This window comes from Myxocyprinus asiaticus, chromosome 15, assembly GCF_019703515.2.
Source record: "Myxocyprinus asiaticus isolate MX2 ecotype Aquarium Trade chromosome 15, UBuf_Myxa_2, whole genome shotgun sequence".
NCBI classification, from domain to species: domain Eukaryota; kingdom Metazoa; phylum Chordata; class Actinopteri; order Cypriniformes; family Catostomidae; genus Myxocyprinus; species Myxocyprinus asiaticus.
Window position 1 is genome coordinate 15,037,843 of NC_059358.1, and position 21,741 is coordinate 15,059,583.

Here is a 21,741-nt window from a genome sequence, read left to right on the forward strand (position 1 = left end):
CTTTTTTTCTTTTTTTTTTTTAACCATACTTGACGTTTTACTCTTAGAATAACTCTTTTCCCGACATTTTCCCGAAATAATGTACAGTATGATGGGTGCAGTGTAACTGAAAATTTCATATACCACATTTGCGTACAAATAAAGCACTGTAAAGGGAATACCTGAGTTCGTTCAGGAGGGCAACTTTTGATCTGTTAAAATCAGTGCTCCCCAATCTAGACGCTGATGATAGAAAAGAGAGCAACATCGTTCTGTGCGTTTTGTTATCAGGTTACTGAGCACATGGTAAAGCCTCTTTAGATTCAGGAATTCCTCTTAAAGACAGTCTTATCAGAATTTTCGAAATAATAATAATAATAATAATAATAATAATAAATTAAAAATAAACATGACAAATAAAGTTTGTGTTCTGTTTGGATCCTTTAACCGTGTCCAGGGAGAACAGTTATACATTAAAAAGAGGAAATACTGCCATCCCCTGGCATTAAACAAGCAATAGCACTGTAAGGCACAACGGGGATAAAGGATGATGGAAATGTGCTTTTTTCTGTTTACTAAGTGTATCAAGGGTGAAGACTTATTTATTTTTATTGAATACTGATGGAGAAATAATAATGGAAGGTTCTAAAAATTCGAGAAAAAAACAAATGTGGTGAGGGGGCCTTAGGGCCTAACCCTACCCTCACACTTGGGGTAAAAGGCCCCCAGGGGAGTTTTAGTTATATAGTGTAGATATAGGCGTAATAGTTATAGGGCAAAAATGTTCAACTTATGCAAATACTTCTGAGATAGCAAGATGCCCTTTTGAGTAACAACTTAAGATAATGTTTAATAACCACTTTACAAAAGGGTGCACCATTTCCTGTCAATTTCAATCACATTTTGCATTTCATAACATCTCAAGTATTCTATATACAAATTAATCTCCATTGTGATTAGATCAGTCAATGTGAGCCCACTTTAAACATTTTAAACAAATCTATTCCCCTGCACACTTATGAAAAATATTGTGTTAATGGGGGCCTTTAGACCCTATAACAGGGGGGGCTTTTTATTTTTTGTTTACCCCAAATACTATCCTTTCACCATATTGGATAGGTATTGAACAACTTTTGATTAATTCACATTTCAATAAAAAAAAAAAAAAAAAGACAAATTAGTATTTTGTCTCAAAATAAATGTGATAATTTCAGGGATTTTCATTAGCTACATACATTTGCAACATTTAAAAAAATATCAAATATTAGATCAAATGACCCCAAAATTAACCTTATGACACTGCACGCAATAATACCATGGATCAGGAAAATGTTGCTGTTCATAGTGACAAACAGGTGTTTAGGGAAGTCCTGTGGAAGTTTTGTTGCTATTTAGTGTGTCGGGCGAAAATCAAATGTGCCTTTTTTCCCTGAAGGGCCTTCCGCCCCGTTGCACCCTACAAATAATAAATGTAAACTCAGCACACAAAATACGGCCCGGGAACCTTTCCTATTTCTATAGCTACAAATTTTAAGGTAAATATTAATAAGACAACTTTGCTATGCTGTAGGCTACTATACTATACTATACTATACTATACTATACTATACTATACTAAAGTAATGCAATAGAATAGATTCTTTCTCTAGGAAAGCCCGGCTTAAATAAGCGCAGTCCATGACAGAGACATCGAGGCCAGGCAGGGGCGTAGGTTCCAGGGGGGAGGGGGGAGGTAACCCCCCAATAATCAAAACAAGCAAGTACAAGCAATTGGTTGTAAGTGCCTTTTGGTTTGGTACTTGTTGCGTAGTGTAGACATGTCTAAAATTTAATACAGAGAGTCTGTTTGCAGTTTTGTTAAAGGGATAGTTCACCCAAAAATAATAATTCTATCATTATTTAGTCACTCTCATGTTGTTCCAAACCTGTATTATGATTCTTCTGTGGAACACAAAAGGAGATGTTAGGCAGAGTGACAGCCTCAGACACCATTCACTTTCATTCTATGGAAGAAAGGTACAATGAAAGTTAATTGTGACTGAGGCTATTCTACCTAACATCTTTCGTGTTCCACTGTAAAGAATTCTGTGCTTGATGCTTCTTAGTATGCATATGCATGATGCAATTGTGTAATACACTACTATTTTTTGGAGGCAACTGTGTTATTATTGATGTTAAGGTTAGATCAATGCTACCAAAAATTAAGGAATTATCATTTAAAAAAAAAGAGAAATATTACTAAAGCAGTATGGTGTTTCGACTGAAAAACAGTGGGGGAAAAAAGCTTTCGAAATCTTTATGTTGTGACTAACACCAAGGTTTACCAGTAATTAAGGAACATTGTATTTATTTTGGAATAACAACGAGAACAATCACACCAACAATTCTACTACTTATAATAAATAATAATAATTCGGAAATAGAAAATGCTAATGTTCTGTATCTAGCCCTGATTGTTTTTTTTTTTTTTGGGGGGGGGGGGGGGGGGAGATTTTTCCCCTTTTTCTCCCAATTTGGAATGCCCAATTCCCAATGCGCTCTAAGTCCTTGTGGTTGCATAGTGATTCGCCTCAGTCCGGGTGGCAGAGGACAAATCCCAGTTGCCTCCGCGTCTGAGACAGTCAACCCACTCATCTTATCACGTGGCTTGTTGAGCGCGTTCCCACGGAGACATAGCGCGTGTGGAGGCTTCACGCCATCCACCGCGGCAACCACGCTCAATTCACCATGCACCCCACCGAGAACAAACCACATTATAGCGACCACGAGGAGGTTACCCTATGTGACTCTACCCTCCCTAGCAACTGGGCCAATTTGGTTGCTTAGGAGACCTGGCTGGAGTCACTCAGCACACCCTGGGATTTGAACTAGCGAACTAGCGAACTCCAGGGGTGGTAGCCAACGTATTTTACCACTGAGCTACCCAGACCCTCTAGCCCTGATTGTTGATGTTATTGTTATAAGTTCTCCTACCTGCCCAGTAGGTGGTGATATGCACGAAGAATGTGAATTGCCAAAAACAAAAGAAGAATGTGGAAGTGAATCTGGACATTTATAGTAAAAAAAATAAAAAAAAAATAAAAAAGACTTAAATATTGATCTGTTTCTCACCCACAACTATCATATTACTTCTGAAGTCATGGATTTAAGCCCTGGAGTCATGTGGATTACTTTAATGCTGCCTTTATGTGCTTTTTGGAGCTTTTAAGTTTTGGTCACCATTCACTTTCATTGAATGGACCGACAGAGCTGAGATATTTTTCTAAATAGCTTCATTTGTGTTCAGCAGAAACAAAGAAACGATAGAAACGATAGCATGAGGGTGAGTAAATTTTTGGGTGAAATATTCCTTGAACAGGTATATAATGACTGATGCTTTTGTTCTGTTGTTGTTGTTCCAGCTGTAGTGTAATGTTCTGAAATGTTATATGATCATCTTGTTTTGATAATAGCTGAGGATTTATATTTCTTTGAATATACTGTTACCATATTTTTTTGACAGCAAGGCAGTGCTTCTCTTCAAGAAGTTTGTGTGACTAGGAATCAATGTCAAATGTGTCAAGGTTCACTCTCATATTTTTATAGTTGTTTTAAAAATTCTAAAACAATAGGCTACTATATGTTATTTACTGTATATACCTGTACAAAAAAATGGTTAAGGTAATTTGACACCCATTTTACTAAAATTTTGTCATCACAAACTCAACACTCTATTAATTACAAGTTTTACAGTTCTGTCTTTCAACATTAAGATACTATCTGCTCTGTTCTGCAGTTCAACGATCAGCTAATCAGCCCAAAGAAGTTTGTGCAGCTTGCTGGTAAAGCTACACTACAGGACTGGAAGAGAGCTATTAGACTTGGAGGAGTCATGCTTAGGTATTCTCACAAACCACAATCCTGCCTACTGTACATGTTTGAAAAGACTATTCTTTGCCAAAGTCTCAATGTTTGCATAAAACATTATTTTTCTTTGTACTCACTTGTCCTCCTCACTTGTGCTGACATACTGTTATGCTCATTCTGTCCTTATTCTGCTAAACAGAGCATCCGTTATTTTGTTACATGATTCAGTTCATTGGTTTTGTTGATTATCGTCAGGCCCACATGGGACTGAACTTGCAGTACTCTGCAGATTTCCATATGAAGATCTATTGCTTCCAGCTACAACCAAGATTATAAATCTCTCAGCTCTTTTTACCATATTGAGTCCATTCCACACATTCTGTCCAGGACTGGTTAGTCATAGTTATATTATAGGTCAAAACTAGGCCATGGTATGTTTTTAAATAAGTTTAAATTAGTTCTGTTTTTTCAATTTCCTTCTACACAGATACATAGTGACAGATGTTGTTTGAAATTTTTAGGTCAATATTATCTCTCTCTTTTGCTTTACCTCTGTCTCTACTTTCTGTCCTCCTCACAGGTGTCAGGTGTATTCTGTTGATTCATGTCTTTTATTTTGAAATTCTAGTTTCTGTTTCATGTCATGTGTTCCTGTTTCCCTAGTCATGTGATTTCTGTTTTCCCTCCATGTTCATGTGTCACGTTTTCATTGGTTTATTGTTTAATTATCTTGTTATCAGTTCTGTTTGTTCATTGGTTTATGTTCTCCCATGTCTTGTATTTAAGCCCTCATGTTTGCATTGTCTATTTGTCGAGTATTGTATGTGATGGTATGTGTTTGTCCAGTCCAGTCCAGTCCAGTCCAGTCCAGTCCAGTCCAGTCCAGTCCAGTCCAGTCCAGTCCAGTCCAGTCCATGTTTTGTAGTCAGGGTTATTGGAGTTCACGTTCTGTAAATAAACTGCACTTGGTTTCTTCATCTTCACGTCCTCGTCATCGTCATCACTGTCAGCAGATCCAGCATACGTTACAGAATACTCAACCAACCATGAACCCAGCAGTTTCACTTCTGCGCTTACGTCAGGGGAATCGTCCTCTGGAGGACTATGCTGAGGACTTCTGCGGTCTAGCCAGCCAGGTAGACTTCTGTGAGGTTGCCCTCAAGGGTTGTTTTAGATTTGGACTAAATGAGTCCATTTCTTTTTTGATGCCTGGCGATCGCAGTTCCCTCAGTCTGGCTCAATATATCGACCTCGCCCTTCGATTCATTGGTTCCCCGTTCACTGTGGGGGAGGCGGATCCCGAGCCAGAGTCCCACGACATGGCCGCCGCCGAGCCAGAGTCCCACGTCACAGCGACGCCTCAGCCTGCTCCATGCCACGTCACAGCGATGCCTCAGCCTGCTCCATACCACGTCACAGCGACGCCTCAGCCTGCTCCATGCCACGCCCTTCGATTCATCGGTTCCCCGTTCACTGTGGGGGAGGCGGATCCCGAGCCAGAGTCCCACGACATGGCCGCCGCCGAGCCAGAGTCCCACGACATGGCCGCCGCCGAGCCAGAGTCCCACGACATGGCCGCCGCCGAGCCAGAGTCCCACGTCACAGCGACGCCTCAGCCTGCTCCATGCCACGGCACAGCGACGCCTCAGCCTGCTCCATGCCACGGCACAGCGACGCCTCAGCCTGCTCCATGCCACGGCACAGCGACGCCTCAGCCTGCTCCATGCCTCGTCACAGCGACGCCTCAGCCTGCTCCATGCCTCGTCACAGCGACGCCTCAGCCTGCTCCATGCCTCGTCACAGCGACGCCTCAGCCTGCTCCATGCCTCGTCACAGCGACGCCTCAGCCTGCTCCATGCCATGTCACAGCCACACCTGAGCAGTGGGACCTGGAGATGGTTCCCACCCTTATACCCACCTTTAGTTCTCCTGAGCAGGCAAGGGGAACTTTCGGCCCTCCGATCCCGCCTGGACCCTCTGAGCCCTGGACTTTGCTTTGGCCTGTCGGTCCCTCGACATTGCCTCATCTCGGCGTTCCCTCAGCTCCACTACGGTCCTTCAGCCTGTCGGCTGTGCCGGGGTCCCTCGTCCCTGTGGCTCCTCCTTGGTCTGTTGGTCACCTGGCTCCGCTTTGGCTCTCCGAGCCTCTAGCATCGCCTTGGTCCTCCCTGCCATCGGCTCCACCCTGGCCCTTCGAGTCTTCGGCTACTCTCCGGGCACCATGTTCCAAGGCTCCGCCCCTTGAGCCTCTCAAGGCTCCACCTTCCATGGCTCCGCCCCTCGAACCTCTCATGGCTTCACCTCCCACGGACTTTGCCCTGGTCCCATGCCCCTCTCCCTTTCTCGCCACGCCACGCCCCACACCTCAAGACACCCCCACCCCCCGCTCCCTACAGAACTTTGAATTATGTCATGTATTACGTGTTTTGTTTGTGTTGGGGTGTCAGGAGCCACCCCTTAGTGGGGGGGATATGTCAGGTGTATTCTGTAGATTCATGTCTTTTATTTTGAAATTCTAGTTCCTGTTTCATGTCATGTGTTCCTGTTTCCCTAGTTCCTGTTTGTGATTTCTGTTTTCCCTCTATGTTCATGTGTCAAGTTTTCATTGGTTTATTGTTATCAGTTCTGTTTGTTCATTGGTTTATGTTCTCCCATGTCTTGTATTTAAGCCCTCATGTTTGCATTGTCTATTTGTCGAGTATTGTATGTGATGGTATGTGTTTGTCAAGTCAAGTCCATGTTCATGTTTTGTTTTGTAGTCAGGGTTATTGGAGTTCACGTTCTCTAAATAAACTGCACTTGGGTTCTTCATCTTCACGTCCTCGTCATCGTCATCATTGTCAGCAGATCCAGCATACGTTACAACAGGAAAAAGATGGATTCTGGTCAGATTGATTTCTACCAGCATGACACAGTGTGCAGTAACTCATGCTGGAGCACTAAATCTGAGCAGTTCGTCAACAGCACACGACTCCCTCATAGCCTGCTCCAGTGCTCCTCAGGACTCTTGAACCTATCTGCTCCAGGGCGCCATACCATGGCCCTGCGCTCTGACCCCAGCTTAGCTGGGATATGCGAAAAAAAGAATTTCACTGTATATGTTCAAAGTGTATAATGTGACAAAAATAAAAAAATAAATAAATTAAAAAAATAAAAAGTTTCCTCTGTCAGGGATGCCGCCAGTAATTACAAACACCTGAAAAAAATTATGAAAAAAACATTTAAAATCATTGGTGAAATGAAATGGAAACCCTGGTGTGATGTTTACTGTTTTCTCCAGGTGATGGTTAGGTGAGCATGGCAGAGGAGACATCTGAAGAAATTTATAGTGGAGCCTTGCCCATTCCAGGTGACACCTGTTACCATAGCAACCACTGGAGAGAGCCAAATGCACACAGACAAGTTGTCTGGTGAGTGTGAGAGAGGATGAAAGAACAAAAATACACATCACGCGTCATGTTGCATTTAGATTTCTGAATTGTACGTGTGTTTATGGCATTGCTTCAGATGTGAATCTGAGTTTGAGGAGGGGTATAGTAGAGATGGGGCTTATGTGTGAGCTGGTGTCCACTATTCGCTCTGAGCTACTGTCCATTTTAAGAGGGATAGAGTGCCGCAGTGAGCAGGCCTCTCTACAAGTGGCAGGTGGGCAGTAATCAGTCATAACTGTTTGACATTTACACTCACACAAAACGTTGCTGTAATAGTTATCTTATATTCTAAAGTATCTTGGTTGTAGTTCAGCATTATAATAGAAGGTTTCAAATGCATAGTCTTCTAGAATTGCACTTCTAATGTTGTCTCTTATGATGAATTGCTTGTGTTGTAGTATTCCACCTCTGTAGACAATAAAACTCTTTACTGTTTTAGTATACTGTATATTTACAGGAGATGTGTGTAATTTTCTTGATGTTAAAATACTTTCTTCTAGCCCAGCTTAATATGTAAGGGTCCCCGATGTGAAGCAGAGGGTCTTGTATCACCCTGAAGGGGTTTATTTTGCGATAACATCCGTCTGACTGGACATTATCCCACTTATTTCATGGCCTCTAACCAAATAAAAAAAAAAAAATAATGGACATGAAACATTGAATTGCATTGAAATTATGTAATTATATGAGAAGAATAAAAAGCTTAAACAGCTGAAATCCACCTCTGGTTTATGTCAGAGTTCTGTAGGTGTTTATTTTATAATGAATGAATGTCTGACTGCTCATTCTGCTCATTCTATTATAGCCTCATAGCCTATTACAAGACTACTAAATGCACATGAAACATTGGTTTGAGTTAAAATTATTTTATTAGCTTACCTGTAGAAATCGCAGAGTAATCCGAGAAGCAGGAAAGATGGCTCACATTACCCGGATGAGCTGCCTGATAGAGGATGTGCGGTTGTTACGCAGAGATATCAGACCACTAGATGGCGCCAATGAGCAATCATAATCGAGTATTCCAGAGAGCTGTGTAATAAGCAGAGATAACTATATGTAAGCCAGTCTTTTCCCCCTGAAATGATTAAACACTGTGGCTCTGTGAGGCCATCAAAACAGCCCTACACAGCAACATCGGCTCAACAAATGGCGTTAACACTACATTTTGCTCTCCATTCACTCCCATTAAAATACATCCAAAAATGGCAGACCGGAAACGCAAGCTAATGCGAAGAAATTTCAGTGTATTTTTTTGTGTGTTGTTTTTGTTGTTGCTGTAAAGTGAGTAGACAGTACATTCCAACATTTTGAATATATTTGTTATTTTTAATTTATTGTTTATTGAAACCAGAAGCCCTTGCGCATGACATCATATACTGGTCCATTGCGATGTCCGAAATAATTTTGCATGCTAAAAGCCTAGTGTGACTGGGGATTTAGTTTGGGGCAGGGCTATCTGTTGACCAATCAATGGCAAATGGGGAGAGTGTTTCGGAAACTTGTTTGAAAACAGTCGTTATTTTTGTCATTCCTTTTGGTGCCGCTAGTTCAGTAGAAATTACACACTTCACCTTTAAGGCTCACTAGTTCTACTTAACTTATTCGATGCAGTAATTTACTGCAGCTGTCATGTGTTGGAATGAATGAGTGTGTTAAATACTGTACATGGCCTTGTGTTTTGTGTGATTTATAATAGATACGACGTTATACACATATGTACATACACACACAGACACACACATACATACATACATACACATACGTAATGCAATCTAATACAAATCTGTTATCTGTTATGTACAGTGCAAATACACATCTGTTATGTACAGTGTAAATGTTTTTTTTTTTCTTCAGAGGAATGAAATGGCAGAAGAGATTGGATGTGTTGGATAAATATAAAAAAGACTAAACTGTGTATTCCACATAGTCATTGCTCAATGGGTCAATTTAATTGTTCATGAGATGGATAGCCTGAGGGAAAGACAGCTCAAAAAGGTAATGGGCAGGGTGAGTGGGGTCCAGAGAGATTTTTCCAGCCTTTTTCCTCACTCTGGAAGTGTACTGTCTCAGTCTGAACTGTCCTTTGTAGTCTTCTGATGTCTGATTTCCTAGCTGAACCAAACCAGACAGTTAGTGAAGTGCAGAGGACAGACTCAATGACTGCTGAGTAGAACTGTATCAGCAGCGCCTGTGGCAGGTTGAACTTCCTCAGCTGGCAAAGGAAGTACAACCTCTGCTGGGCCTTTTTCACAATGGAGTCTATGTGTGTCTCCCACTTCAGGTCCTGTGAGTTGGTAGTGCCCAGGAACCTGAATGACTCCACTGCTGCCACAGTGCTGTTTAGAATGGTGAAGGGAGTCCTCCTAAAGTCCACAATCATCTCCACCGTTTTGAGCATATTCAGCTCAAGGTTGTTTTGACTGCACCAGACAGCCAGCTGTTCAACCTCCCTTCTGTATGCAGACTCATCATCATCTCGGATAAAGCCGATGACAGTGGTGTCGTCTGCAAACTTCAGGAGCTTGACGGGGGGTCCTTGGCGATGCAGTCATTGGTGTAGAGGGAGAAGAGTAGTGGGGAGAGCACACATCCCTGGGGGGCACCAGTGCTGATTGTACAGGTGCTAGAAGTGAGTTTCCCCTGTCTCACAAGCTGTTGCCTGTCCGTCAGAAAGCTGGTAATCCACTGACAGATAGACATGGGAACAGAGAGTTGGTGTAATTTATTCTGGAGTATAGCTGGGATGATGGTGTTGAAAGCCGAACTCAAGTCCACAAAAAGGATCCTTGCAGATGTCCCTGGTCTGTCCAGATGTTGCAGGATATGATGAAATCTCATGTTGACTGCATCATCCACAGTCCTGTTTGCTCGATAAGCAAATTGAGGGGGATCTAGAAAGGGTCCAGTGATGTTCTTCAGGTGGGCAAACACCAGTCCCTCAAATGATTTCATGACCACAGATGTCAGGGCAACAGGTCTGTAGTCATTAAGTCCTGTGATTTTTGGTTTGGTGATGTTAGTATTGTCAGGGATAAGTCTGAAAAAAAAAAAAAAAAACAGGGCAAATAACAGAGGGCTATAGACAATTTCAGTGCTTGGAATAAGAAAGGGAGAGAAAATGAGACAAGTGAAAAGTAGTTGACTTTTCATTTTATGAAGTATTAGATATGCAGTGTCCTGAGAATTCATGTACTTTGAATACTTTGCAGGGAGAGCACAATTCATTTGACTGCATTGGATTAATTCTTTGGATACATTTTTTGGTTGCTTTGGATAAAAGCATCTGCTAAATGACTAAATGTAAATGTATATGCACATTTCCTTTTCCCCTGAGAGAAAGAATGTCAAACTCTCAACAAACATTTAGGGACATGGCTGTCCTTGATGCAGAGATTGTATAAATGATCACTTTTTATATACCAATTAATATACAGTAGCCTGTACGATTGTTTCTATATTGCACTCTGATTTTTAAGCATAGAAGTCCTGTGTTTTACTTTGGTTTGATATTTGAGCAGAAATTTAAAAAAAAGTTTTTTTACATATAAGTGTTTTCAACTACAATGCATCCAAACAATGTTCACCAGTTACCTTAAAGGAATATTCCGGGTTCAATACAAGTTAAGCTCAATCGACAGCATTTGTGGCATAATACTGATTACCACAAAAATTTATTTTGATTTGTCCCTCTTTTACTTTAAAAAAAGCAAGAGTCTGAATTATAGTGAGGCATTTACAATGGAAGTTAATGGGGGCCAATTTGTAAACGTTAAAATACTCGCTGTTTCAAATGTATAGACACAAGACATAAACAATATGCGTGTTAACATGATTTTAGTGTGATAAAATTTGCTTATTAACCTTTTCTGTGTAAAGTTATAACCAATTTTACAACTTCGTTGCCATGACGATGACATGTCAACAAAGCCTAAAACGACTGTAAAAATGACTATTTAAACAACTTAACAGCACAAAGTTTAACAGAAGAATGAATGTAAGTGCTTTTATAAAATGAGAAGCTTCACATTTATGCATTTAAACCCTCCAAAAATTGACCCCATTCACTTCCATTTTAAGTGCCTTACTGTAACATCCATTTTTGGTTTATAAAGAAAAGGAGGGACATGTCGAAATAATTTTTTGTGGTAATCAACATTATGCCACAAATGCTGCCGATTGAGCTTATCTTGTATTGAACCCAGAATATTCCTTTAAAATCTCATTGTGACACAATGAAAAATAAGGTGATTACTTTGCGGGTTATAGAATTGATGATCATACATATTTTTAGATTATTATACTGTATTCATTGTGGATTGGCGCATGGATATAAAAACGGATAGGAGTGGATACAGGATGCTGGGACGGAGAGGTGCGGCTGGCCAACCCCCCCCCCCCCCCCCCCCCCCCGTATGGCCTGGATGTTGACTGATAATGAGCCAAATCCATGGTTAGCTAGCCATGTTAATGCATTGATCCTATTTGTATTCTGAATTTTTACCACCAGATGGCAATGAAACATTTAAGTCAGCTTGGCTAAGATGGTCTGACCGCCTAAAAAAATGAGTGCACATATCTGTTTCCCAGACAGATTACAATCCATTGAAGTTTGAATGGTTTAAATTGAGATAATTCTGCTCTCTTTAAGCTCTTTTTATTCTGTTCACAACCTTCAGATGTTTCTATTTTATAATAGAAAAATATTTTCTCAATAAATCAAATTCTTTTTTATAATCATGTCAATAGGAATGTCTATTCATGTAAAGTTTCTCTGTGGAATTTACACCTTGTGTTTATTCTTAGTACAATTTTCCCTATACACTGCACAGACACGCTTGCAATCCAGTCTTAGGTGCGAGCAGCTCTTCATAATCCTCTCACATTCCACTGGAATTGAATAAAACTTGGCACAGTCCATCACTCTTTTGTCATTTACTGCAAAAACAGGTTTGTGGCTGTACTGGGGACTCCCATATCAGCACTCATATGTAATTTTGTGGAGGAGAGCGTACCTGGCTGACTCACCCTTCGTAATACTATACAGGCCCAGTCCTGATGCTCACGTGGGACACCTAAACAAATGATAAACCACTGCACAGTGCCCCACCAAACAATGACTGAGCAAGGTCATGCAGTTATTTGTGCCTCTACTCTGTGTTGTTCCGTTGAGATCACATAGGCCTATTTGGATACAGCTGCCTGCAGGATCAGCATAGTTAGTGACTATTCCTAGGGATAATAGCCAAACTTAAGGCACAATTAATGTAGGAAAATCTAATGGTTTTCTCAGGCCGTGGAAAAAGATTTCAATCAGTATTTTTGTCTTGTTTTACAAGAATATTTTACATGAATATTTATATGAATACCTGAGAATTTATTTCTTTTGGTGATCTTTACCCTTTAATAACAGAATATCCTATTGCTTTTCTGCTGTTGGAATCCTCCACTGTGAATATGTAATAAGTAACCTGATTGTGAGAGAGGAAAAAGGGTTGAACTGTTGCTGTGTGAAATTATATTGGTATGAGAAATGTGAATGGATTAATGTGTGGTTATCTGCGCCTGCCATCCTTGCTGGCTGTGGGACATGGCAGGACCGTGAGCATCTGAGCTCCAGCTTGGCCCTGTTGCTTCTATTCATGGCTCATTATGTAGTCCTTCCTTTGTTGAGCCTAAACAGATTAACACAAATCCATCCAACCTGTAGGACTGAGTAGATAAGAAGATGCTCAGTATCTTGCACTCCAGAGGTTGCTGGCCTGGAAATGGCTATTGTTCTAGGAACTGGAAACCTACGGTGTGAAAGTCAGCTTGGCACAATGGCTTGAAATTGCTTGGAAAAGGAAGAGTAATTTCTAAAGCATTTTATCAAAAGTGGGTATCAGTCCCATACATGTGGTAAACATATATTTCTTGTATGATTATGGTCAGTGGCAAAGTCAATTTTTACTCGATTTTATAACATTACTACTCCAGCATATCAGTCTTTACTCAGGCCTCACATTTCCTCTCTCACCCATCTATAATCTGCCTGCAATGCATCACAATTACATTGGCATTGTATCTTGAAATTCATTGTATAATGATCATACTGTATACTGTATTTTATATTGTTTTATCTTACATTGTAATGCATATTATATTGTCTTACACATATTAATATGCATTTGATCATGTGCATGTGTATGTTACACTGTTGTACTTGCAACACTTTTCAATGGCCATGTGGTGTGGCAATAAAAGCTTCTATTCTATTCTATTCTATTCTATTCTATTCTGTTCTATTCTAATGCTTCCTCAGAATTATAGCCTACACAGTATGTGGCAGAGTAGGCAAACCCTTCTTCATTTTATTAACCATAATAAATCATATCAGTAAATGTCCTATTTGAAGAAGTTACTTCTTTTTAATATTTCTTATTAAAGGTAAGTTGTAGAAGATGGCAGTCCTCGGTATCCTATCAGGTTAAACAGATTAAACTCTGAATCACAATGTAACATATGACTGAGAACGCCAGGATTTTTAAAGGTGCACGTTGGGATTAAATTTGCTCTGTGAACTTCTTGAAAGCACCGCATGGGGGCGTCATTCGCACACTTTCAAGTAGGCTCCACTACGCACACTCAAAAGTGCGCTCGGAGAGAAAGAAACAACGGTTCGAACTGTTTATCCTGACGTCTGTTTGAACAGATCGTCCTGCTGCCCCCATAGCACTTCACGCGACTCTGAACTGCTCTTCGGCTGGATTTCGGGAATCGATGAACGGGAGTCGGTTCACTCGCAACTTCACCATCCAAACTGCTGGAGCCATTGAAATGATTGCGACTTGTTTTCCCATCTGGACTAAGAGCATAAAATGAATACCTGCGCATTTCTCTTGATTCTGGCTGTTCAGATTCACGCCGATAGCGTTGAGGGACCAACAGGTAAAGAAAGTTCCGTTTGTTTGAAGTTGAGGCTGCTCACTTTCAAACTTGCGTGTGTTCTGAGGATATGAGAAACATTTAACCTTGTGTAAACAAGCATTTAAGCTAGTTTTCATCACAGCAAAAGAGGCTCAGTTGTATTTTGAAACTGTATAACTTGTCTAATAATGCCACCAGAAGCTTACAGTGTGTTTTGGGCTGTAGTATTTTTTTAATATTGTCACTGGATATGTTGATGTTGATGTTGATGTTAGGTGCCAGTCTGACACAATTGCCTCCGTTTTCAAGACCGACTTGATCAGCGCGGTATGCATTCAGAAACTGGGGGGTTTTCAATCGTACTTTACTTGAAACCACGGTTAAAACATGTTCTTTTAAAGTAAACAGAAGTTTTTTGTCTCAACTGCGAAGTTATAAGTGAGTGGTAAAGAATTATTGTTTGTGGGTGCACGAGGCGAACACTGAGATGATTTATACATTTGCGTTTTTATTTATCGAATCGATGTCAGCATTAAGGCTTTACAATATATAGTGCATTAACTTTTCATATTGCAATTCAAATCTTTCAATTTGAATATTGCTTGTGCCTGTTCCGCGATACCTGTAAAACTACAATGATAAATGCATCATCGTGTCACACATTTTCACACTAGAAGTTATACGTTTTCTGGCTAATATGTGCGCTTATTAATTGGGCATCTTCTGTCAGCAGAATAAATGCGGAGGGAGTGGAGTACAGTGACTGAAACGGAACCCCTTTATATTCACCCGGTTGCGCAGTTCTTTGCTGGCTAAAATGTGCTTGCATATATCGGGTTAAGTTGTAATGCTTGTAAATGACTTATTACAGCTTGTTTATGAGTTCATTAGTTTATAAGAAATCTGTCATTTAAGGTCTTGTGTGAGGGATCTCGAGCACTGAGAGCACGATATTGCTTTCTATCATCTATGACCGGTCAGCCTTTCCAAATGAGAAGCTCTAAAAACTTGGCAAGCAGTCACAAATCACATTTGTATAAAGAGAATTTACAAATGCAAATTGTGCACATTAAAATGAGTCTCCATCATGTTATTTGTACTGTGGATTTAGCCTACAGCAGGTGTTCCATTGATGATATTGATGATAATATTTGTGGTATTTCCTTTTGGAAATATAAATCTCTACCAGCCTGGATTTAGCTGGTTTAAAATGGTCTCCCAGCTTGGCCATGCTGGTCAATCTGGTCTCTAGCCTGGAAGACTAGCAAAAACCAGCAAACCAGCCAAGGTTGCCCTCCTGAAAAAACAGCCAAAACCAATTAATGCTGGTCTAACAGACTGAATGCAGTCCCCCCCCACCACACACCTTGGGAGGACACTTGATCTCCCAGTCTGACCAGTTTAAAACTGCCCAGAACCCTAGCTTAGGTTGGCTTTTTTCAGCAGGGTGGTTTAATTTTTTTTCTGCTGGGTTTATACACATCACAAATTACTCCCTGCCCCCCCTCCACACACACAGATGTACACTCATGTACTGCTTCCTCCACACCGTCAATGGGCTGTTTGAAGACAGAGCAGGCACAGAAAACTAAAGGGTGCAGTGTGAGTATGTCCATAATGGACCACTCCCTCCGAGCTGCCAGGAAACACATCGCATGATTTGCCCAAGAAACTTGACAAACAATCATGATCCGTTTGAGGAAGTTATTGATTTTCCAGTTAACTAAATGGCTTCCATTTAGCAAGCTGTCATGTAGCTGTAGGGTTGTGTGACTACTGCTGCGGTATGTGCATTCCCTCTGTTCTTCAGCTGTTCAGTCTAATCCTGGTTTTTGTTGTTTCTTGCTGGACTTACACAGTGTAATCCACTCTTATTGTGCTCGGCTGCTGTTTCCGTCACTGTTTTTCTCTTTGTTTTTCCTATGGACCGGTTGACAGAAGGCAGTGATGAGTGACCTGATGTGAAATGAATACAGGCATTGTTACCATGCCCCTACATCATTTTCAGCTCTTCTCACCCTCCCTGTTGGGCTGCATGCACTCCCATCATGATCTATGCATCAACTAACAATGAATGGATGAACTTTATTATAAGCATTGATGATTTCATCTAAAATGAATCTGCATGGTTCATGGAAAAAAAAACACTAACCAATTAAAAATGTATTAATTTGCTGGTAAGGTTACCTTGACAATATTGCTGGCTTTAGACAATTGAACTTCTGTTTTGAAAATGCATTTGAATCAGCAGTCCTGTTAATCAAGATTTAGATTTATTTCACTTTTCAAGGATATTTTATTTTATTAGTTGTTCCCCTGTTCATAATCAGAGATGCTGTCGTAGTCCAAAAAACACTGTCACAATCCAAACTGTGTCGCTGTGCTGGAACTGACACAAGCAAATGTCTTTCATAATAAGAACGAAGCACATCATTATGATGAATAGTTCGAATTAGGGAAATAATTAAAGCACATGACGATAATTATACAAAGGCTAAAACAGAATGGGCTGCTTTTGCAGATGGCTGTCTCTGGAGAATTGACATGCACTGCTCTGTGTCGGTTTTTGCAGCTCTGTTGTATTCTACAGTAATAGCATCATGCATCTGGAAATCATCATGCATTAGTTGAAATGAAGTCATATGATACTGTATATACTGTGGGCTAAGGAGAAAATGGGTCCGATTTGGGTCTTCAAATGGCCAATGCTAAATATTTAGATAATATAAATATATAAATATTGGCCGATATAATACCATTATATACATTATATACAATGTAATAATAGCAAATGAGATTGTTACAGAAATGCTGAAATTAAAATGCCAATTCTATGCTATTTTTACTCAAAATCAGTCTGTGATTAGGAGTAAGGGGTAAATATTGTGCGCATAGGCCTATATGTAATATATAATATATATTTAATATAATATATAAGCTATCAACCATGTTTGGAAAATATTTTTTTGTTTAAGATTTATCTACCAGTAGGCCTATCTTCTCCAGTGCCTAATTTGCTTCCTCAGGTGTATTGGATTGTCAGTTGTCCAGCTTAGATAGCTTACACTGCAACTTTTACTTGTAGTACAGAGCATGACATGTGTGCATCAAGGTGATATCCATTTTCAGAGATGCATATGTATACTGCACTGCAGTAGCTGAGCAAGCCCAGAACATGGAAAGCTACTGTTTATGTTTTTAAGACTTAAAGGGGTAGTTCACCCAAAAATTACAGTTCTTTCATCATTTACTCACCCTCATGCGGTCCCAAACTCTTATGACTTTCTTTCTTCTACGAACACAAATAAAGATATTTTGAAGGATGTAGGATATGTTTTTGTCCATACAGTATAAATCAATGGGATTCAAAATTTTCAAGCTCCAAAAAGGACATAAAGGCAGCATAAAAGTAATTCATATGACTCGAGTGATTTAATCCATGTCCTCTGGTGCAAACATCTCTCATGAAAGCGCCAAAGAGACTGTGGAAATCAAGATTTTTAGTGAATAACCTACATTTTAAAAGATTGTCGCTTCAGAAGACATGGATTAAACCACTTGGGTTGCATGGATTGCTTTATGCTTCCTTTATGCCCTTTTTGGACCTTGAAATATTTGGACCCCATTGACTTGAATATGTTTGTTTGTGTTCCACAGAAGAAAGTAAGTCATACGAGTAGGCCTGAACATTTTTCAGGTCATTCATAAGTTTTTAAAGCCTTAAAAGGAAATCATATATCCCTATTTTATTATTTGTTTAATATATTTGAAGTTAAAAATGTAAAAATGACTTCTTAAGGTTTATAAAGCACATATGCACCTTAAGAAATATGACAGTTTATATGACAATTAATTGTGAAAGCCCTAAAAGAGACTATTAATTGTCCAACATGATCACACGTGAAGTCGGCATGATGTTTCCGATAGTTTCGGTATGCTAGGATTGGCGACTGTATGCCGACGCGCTGACATGTAGCATTCTTATCAGACATGTTTGCAGTGGTTTCAATGTATTTACCTTTCCACCTGGCGTGATTGGCAGCGCGTTGCATCAGCTGCATGGGAGACTAGGGTTTAAAGCCAGACAGTAACCACGTTTGAATAATCAATGACGAGCATGATTCAGAGGTTTCACTTTTCCCTATAACATTACTTTTTACTCCACTAATGGTTAAGGTAATGTTTGGGATTGGGGATAGAATCTATAAAAATATGCTTTTTTCTTCATTGTATAACGACCTGTAAATCTGAAAACAACTTGCTTCACTACAAGCTTTTGGTGACCTGTTCTGGACATAAATGGAGCTCACACGTGCCCATATGCCCTACAACACTTACCACTTTGGCCACTGGGGGCAGTGTTTCGAAATTTTGATCAACGTATACCGATTTTGACAAGAAAATTCGGTCTACTCTTTCCGATTTCACTGTGAGATCAGGCTGAATCGTCATAGACCTAAAACACAATTAATCATCATAATTGCAATTATTTGTTTGACAACTAATTGTCAGCCAAATTTCATAATCGTGAGAGCCCTACATGAGTTTGGGACAGCATGAGGGTGAGTAGCCTAAATAATGAGAGAATTATCATTTTTGGGTGAACTTTTCCTTAAAGGCATCTAACTCCATAGGAAACAATGTACTTGACCAGTCTTTCTCAGTGCCATTTTATATTGCTAAATATGTTACTTCATCATGGTCAACACTAATAATATCACATGCAAACAGGCTTGAGGGATAAAAGCCAATTTGTTATCTTAAAAAGGTAATATTTACATTGAGAGCACAGAGGATGGCTTGTTAGGATTAAGTTAAATGGAGCTATGAATGGGTGGGATGCATACAGTGAAGTTTTAGCACTGTACGGCATGTCTGAACATCAGCAAGACTGCCCTGGTGCCCAGGTGTAGGCGGAAGGGCCAATGGGAGTAGGGCTCAGATGTCCCAGGCGCTACTGATTTTACACATCAAACAGAACCATTAATCAGAATTAACCTGACAGCCACATTCCTTGAACTCGGCTGATCGCAGAGTACCTGTAAAAAAAAGGGTGGTGTCAAGGACCCAAGTGGCCAGAATTTTATTTCCTTTGTAATTAAGGAAATTGCCTGGTATTGCTTTTTTAAAATGCTCATCTGCTGCGGAAGCTCTGAGGACCTTTTATTTTTCCTTTATAGTGTTGATGTGGTTGACAGCACCAAAATAATGAAGAAGTGTGTCGGAGAGGGTTTTGAAAGCGACAACTGAGAGTGTTTGTTCCCAGCATCACAAGCAGTCCATCTCTTGTCGAGAAATGTTTGCTTTGGATTCGCCTGTCAACTGCACTGGACTTGAGAGGTGCGAGGTAGGGAGGGGGTTTGGGAAAGGGGGACTGCCAGAGGGCTCTTTCCTCCTCCTCTTCAAACGACAGAGCTGCTCTGAGTCAACATCTGATGGGAAACAAGTGTACAACAACAGAGCAAACCGGCACTGGCGTTCCTTTTGTTGTCTCTGGAAGACTGCTCCATTCCTCAGTGATTTATCTATGCTTTCAAAAAACAGTTTCAGTTTCAAGGGGCCCTGATGGAAATTTTGGATGGAAGAAGGGGACTAGTGTTTAGATGGGAAAATGACAGTGAAACAGTTAATCACAGACTTCAGAACAGGAGGGCAATTGGAATCCTTGGCTTGCCTTTAAGTTGAGTTTTGCTAGAGAAAGGACCGCTGGGTTGTAAAGACTCCTCTCAGCCTGATCTAATACTGACAGTGCTGTTTCTTTAAAAGCCACATTAAATCCAGCCTACCAGGTGCAGCTTTTTTTTAATTCAGCCCAGCAGTGTGCTCTGTGATTTGTTCTCCACATCCGTTGTAATGCCGGAGACTGCAGTTCTTTCATTTTTGTTTTGAGGGAACCTTTTGCCTTAACTTTTAGTTTAGTGTCTGTTCATCAGCACCAAGTATCAGAAGATTGCAGGGAGTTATGTATCTCAGGTGGTGAATATATATATAATAGTAAACAGTAATTGAGACCAAAGGGTCTTTATGAGTTATGCTCCACCTGTTGTGGATCTTCTTTGCAAATCATAAAGGCGATGTTGATAAACCTCATGGCAACAACTTTGTTTGAGATAAAGATGACCCTCATTATAGGGGGTTTAGAGGAACAATCTGTGGTCTATGATGGTGGTTAGGCAGTCTTCGGGTGGGGGATATTGCCATAGAGTACCTTCTGCCATTCTGGCCAGCTTGCTTTGTCTGGCTTTTTTCGACATCAGAGAAGTCACTCAACAGTCCCTCTTAGACCCTGAAAAGAGGCAATCTGAGAGAGGGCACAACAGTCAAGGACATAATTGAAAGGGAACAATTTTTTTGTGGCAAGATTTCCTCAGTGGAGTGCTAATTAAGGTCATTGAGGTCGGAAACCAGTCATGCTCGATGGAAACAGTCAATGATTTAGGATCAAGAGAAGTAATTTGCCCCAAAAAAGGGTTACACAAACTCAAAGGTATTCTTTAGGTAGCCTATGCTTAAGATGTTTGGACACTTCCATTGTTCACTGCTCAAAGAATGTGAGGAATCTGACTTACTTAGAGACTTACCTTTAATTTTAGCCAAAGCATATACAGTATTAATAGCTATAAAAAGAAAATTATAGCAAAGTAGATTAATTTAATCCTCCAGTGATTTGTGTGCACATAAGTTAAAATCTCAAGATTTAACTCTAAAGTTGAAGTTACATAGGTATCAAATATTAATAAATTCTGCAGGTACTATTCACAAAGAGCTTAAGCAGTCATTGTTTGGCCTTCACTATTGTATTGTATTTTCAGAATTTTTGTTTAACCAGCTGTACATTTAGATTAGGCCTAGTCCTATATCTTTTTTCTTGTTACTTGGAAAAATCTGATACTCATACTGGCCTTTTGTCTTCATGTAATGACCTGTTTTGAAGATCAGTGCTCTATAGCTGCAGTGCTTCCTTGGTATAACCCATGTGGCCCGGTGGCATTTTCTCTGTACCATTTCTTTAAACAAATGGGGTGTGCTCTTGTCTGAATCATTTATTTGATTTGCCATTTCCTGCCAGGTGCAATGATCTCAGGATGCAAAATGTCCTCTAAGTAGAATAGATCTTTTGTGATTCTAGGACTCTTTATTCTCTCATTGTGGATCTCTCTCTCTCTCCCTCTCCCCCTCTATTCTCTCTCCCCCTTTCTTATGCTGTACATACTGATAAGAGTTAGGGCTGGCTGATATAGCTAAAAAATTATCTCGATATTTTTCAGTCTTGTGAAGATACTCAGAATCTCTGTTTTTCTATATTTGTCCTGAAATGGTTCAAAAGGGTGACTTTTTTTCAATCATAGAAACCATCATTTTGACCACAGATACATCATTTTGACCAACAAACCTCTACAGACACGTTGGAGAAAAAATCGCCATTGACTTGTCAATTTTTGTTTTTACATGCCAGACTTTTGACGACATGTAAACATAATGCAACTGAAAACAGAAAAAGATATTAAGCAAACCGAGAAGGGGGTATCTTCATATATATTATATAGTATTCATATATACGACTTTATGCAATATATTT

General features: G+C 40.0%; 2 protein-coding genes across 9 annotated transcripts in view; one reads left to right on the top strand and one right to left on the bottom strand.

Moving 5' to 3' along the window:
* Positions 1 to 21,741, bottom strand: part of LOC127453288 (mitogen-activated protein kinase kinase kinase 5-like) — a 422,352-nt gene that overhangs the window by 225,912 nt on the left and 174,699 nt on the right. The gene's annotated exons all lie outside the window — the stretch shown is intronic.
* The window catches only part of LOC127453286 (receptor-type tyrosine-protein phosphatase U), a 330,391-nt gene continuing 322,621 nt past the window's right edge, over positions 13,972 to 21,741 (top strand). For all 8 annotated transcript variants that reach the window (XM_051719543.1, XM_051719544.1, XM_051719545.1 and 5 more), the window contains exon 1: positions 13,972 to 14,183. In XM_051719543.1, the coding sequence (XP_051575503.1) occupies positions 14,114 to 14,183 (70 nt within the window). In that variant the 5' untranslated portion in view covers positions 13,972 to 14,113. The remainder of the gene's footprint in view (positions 14,184 to 21,741) is intronic.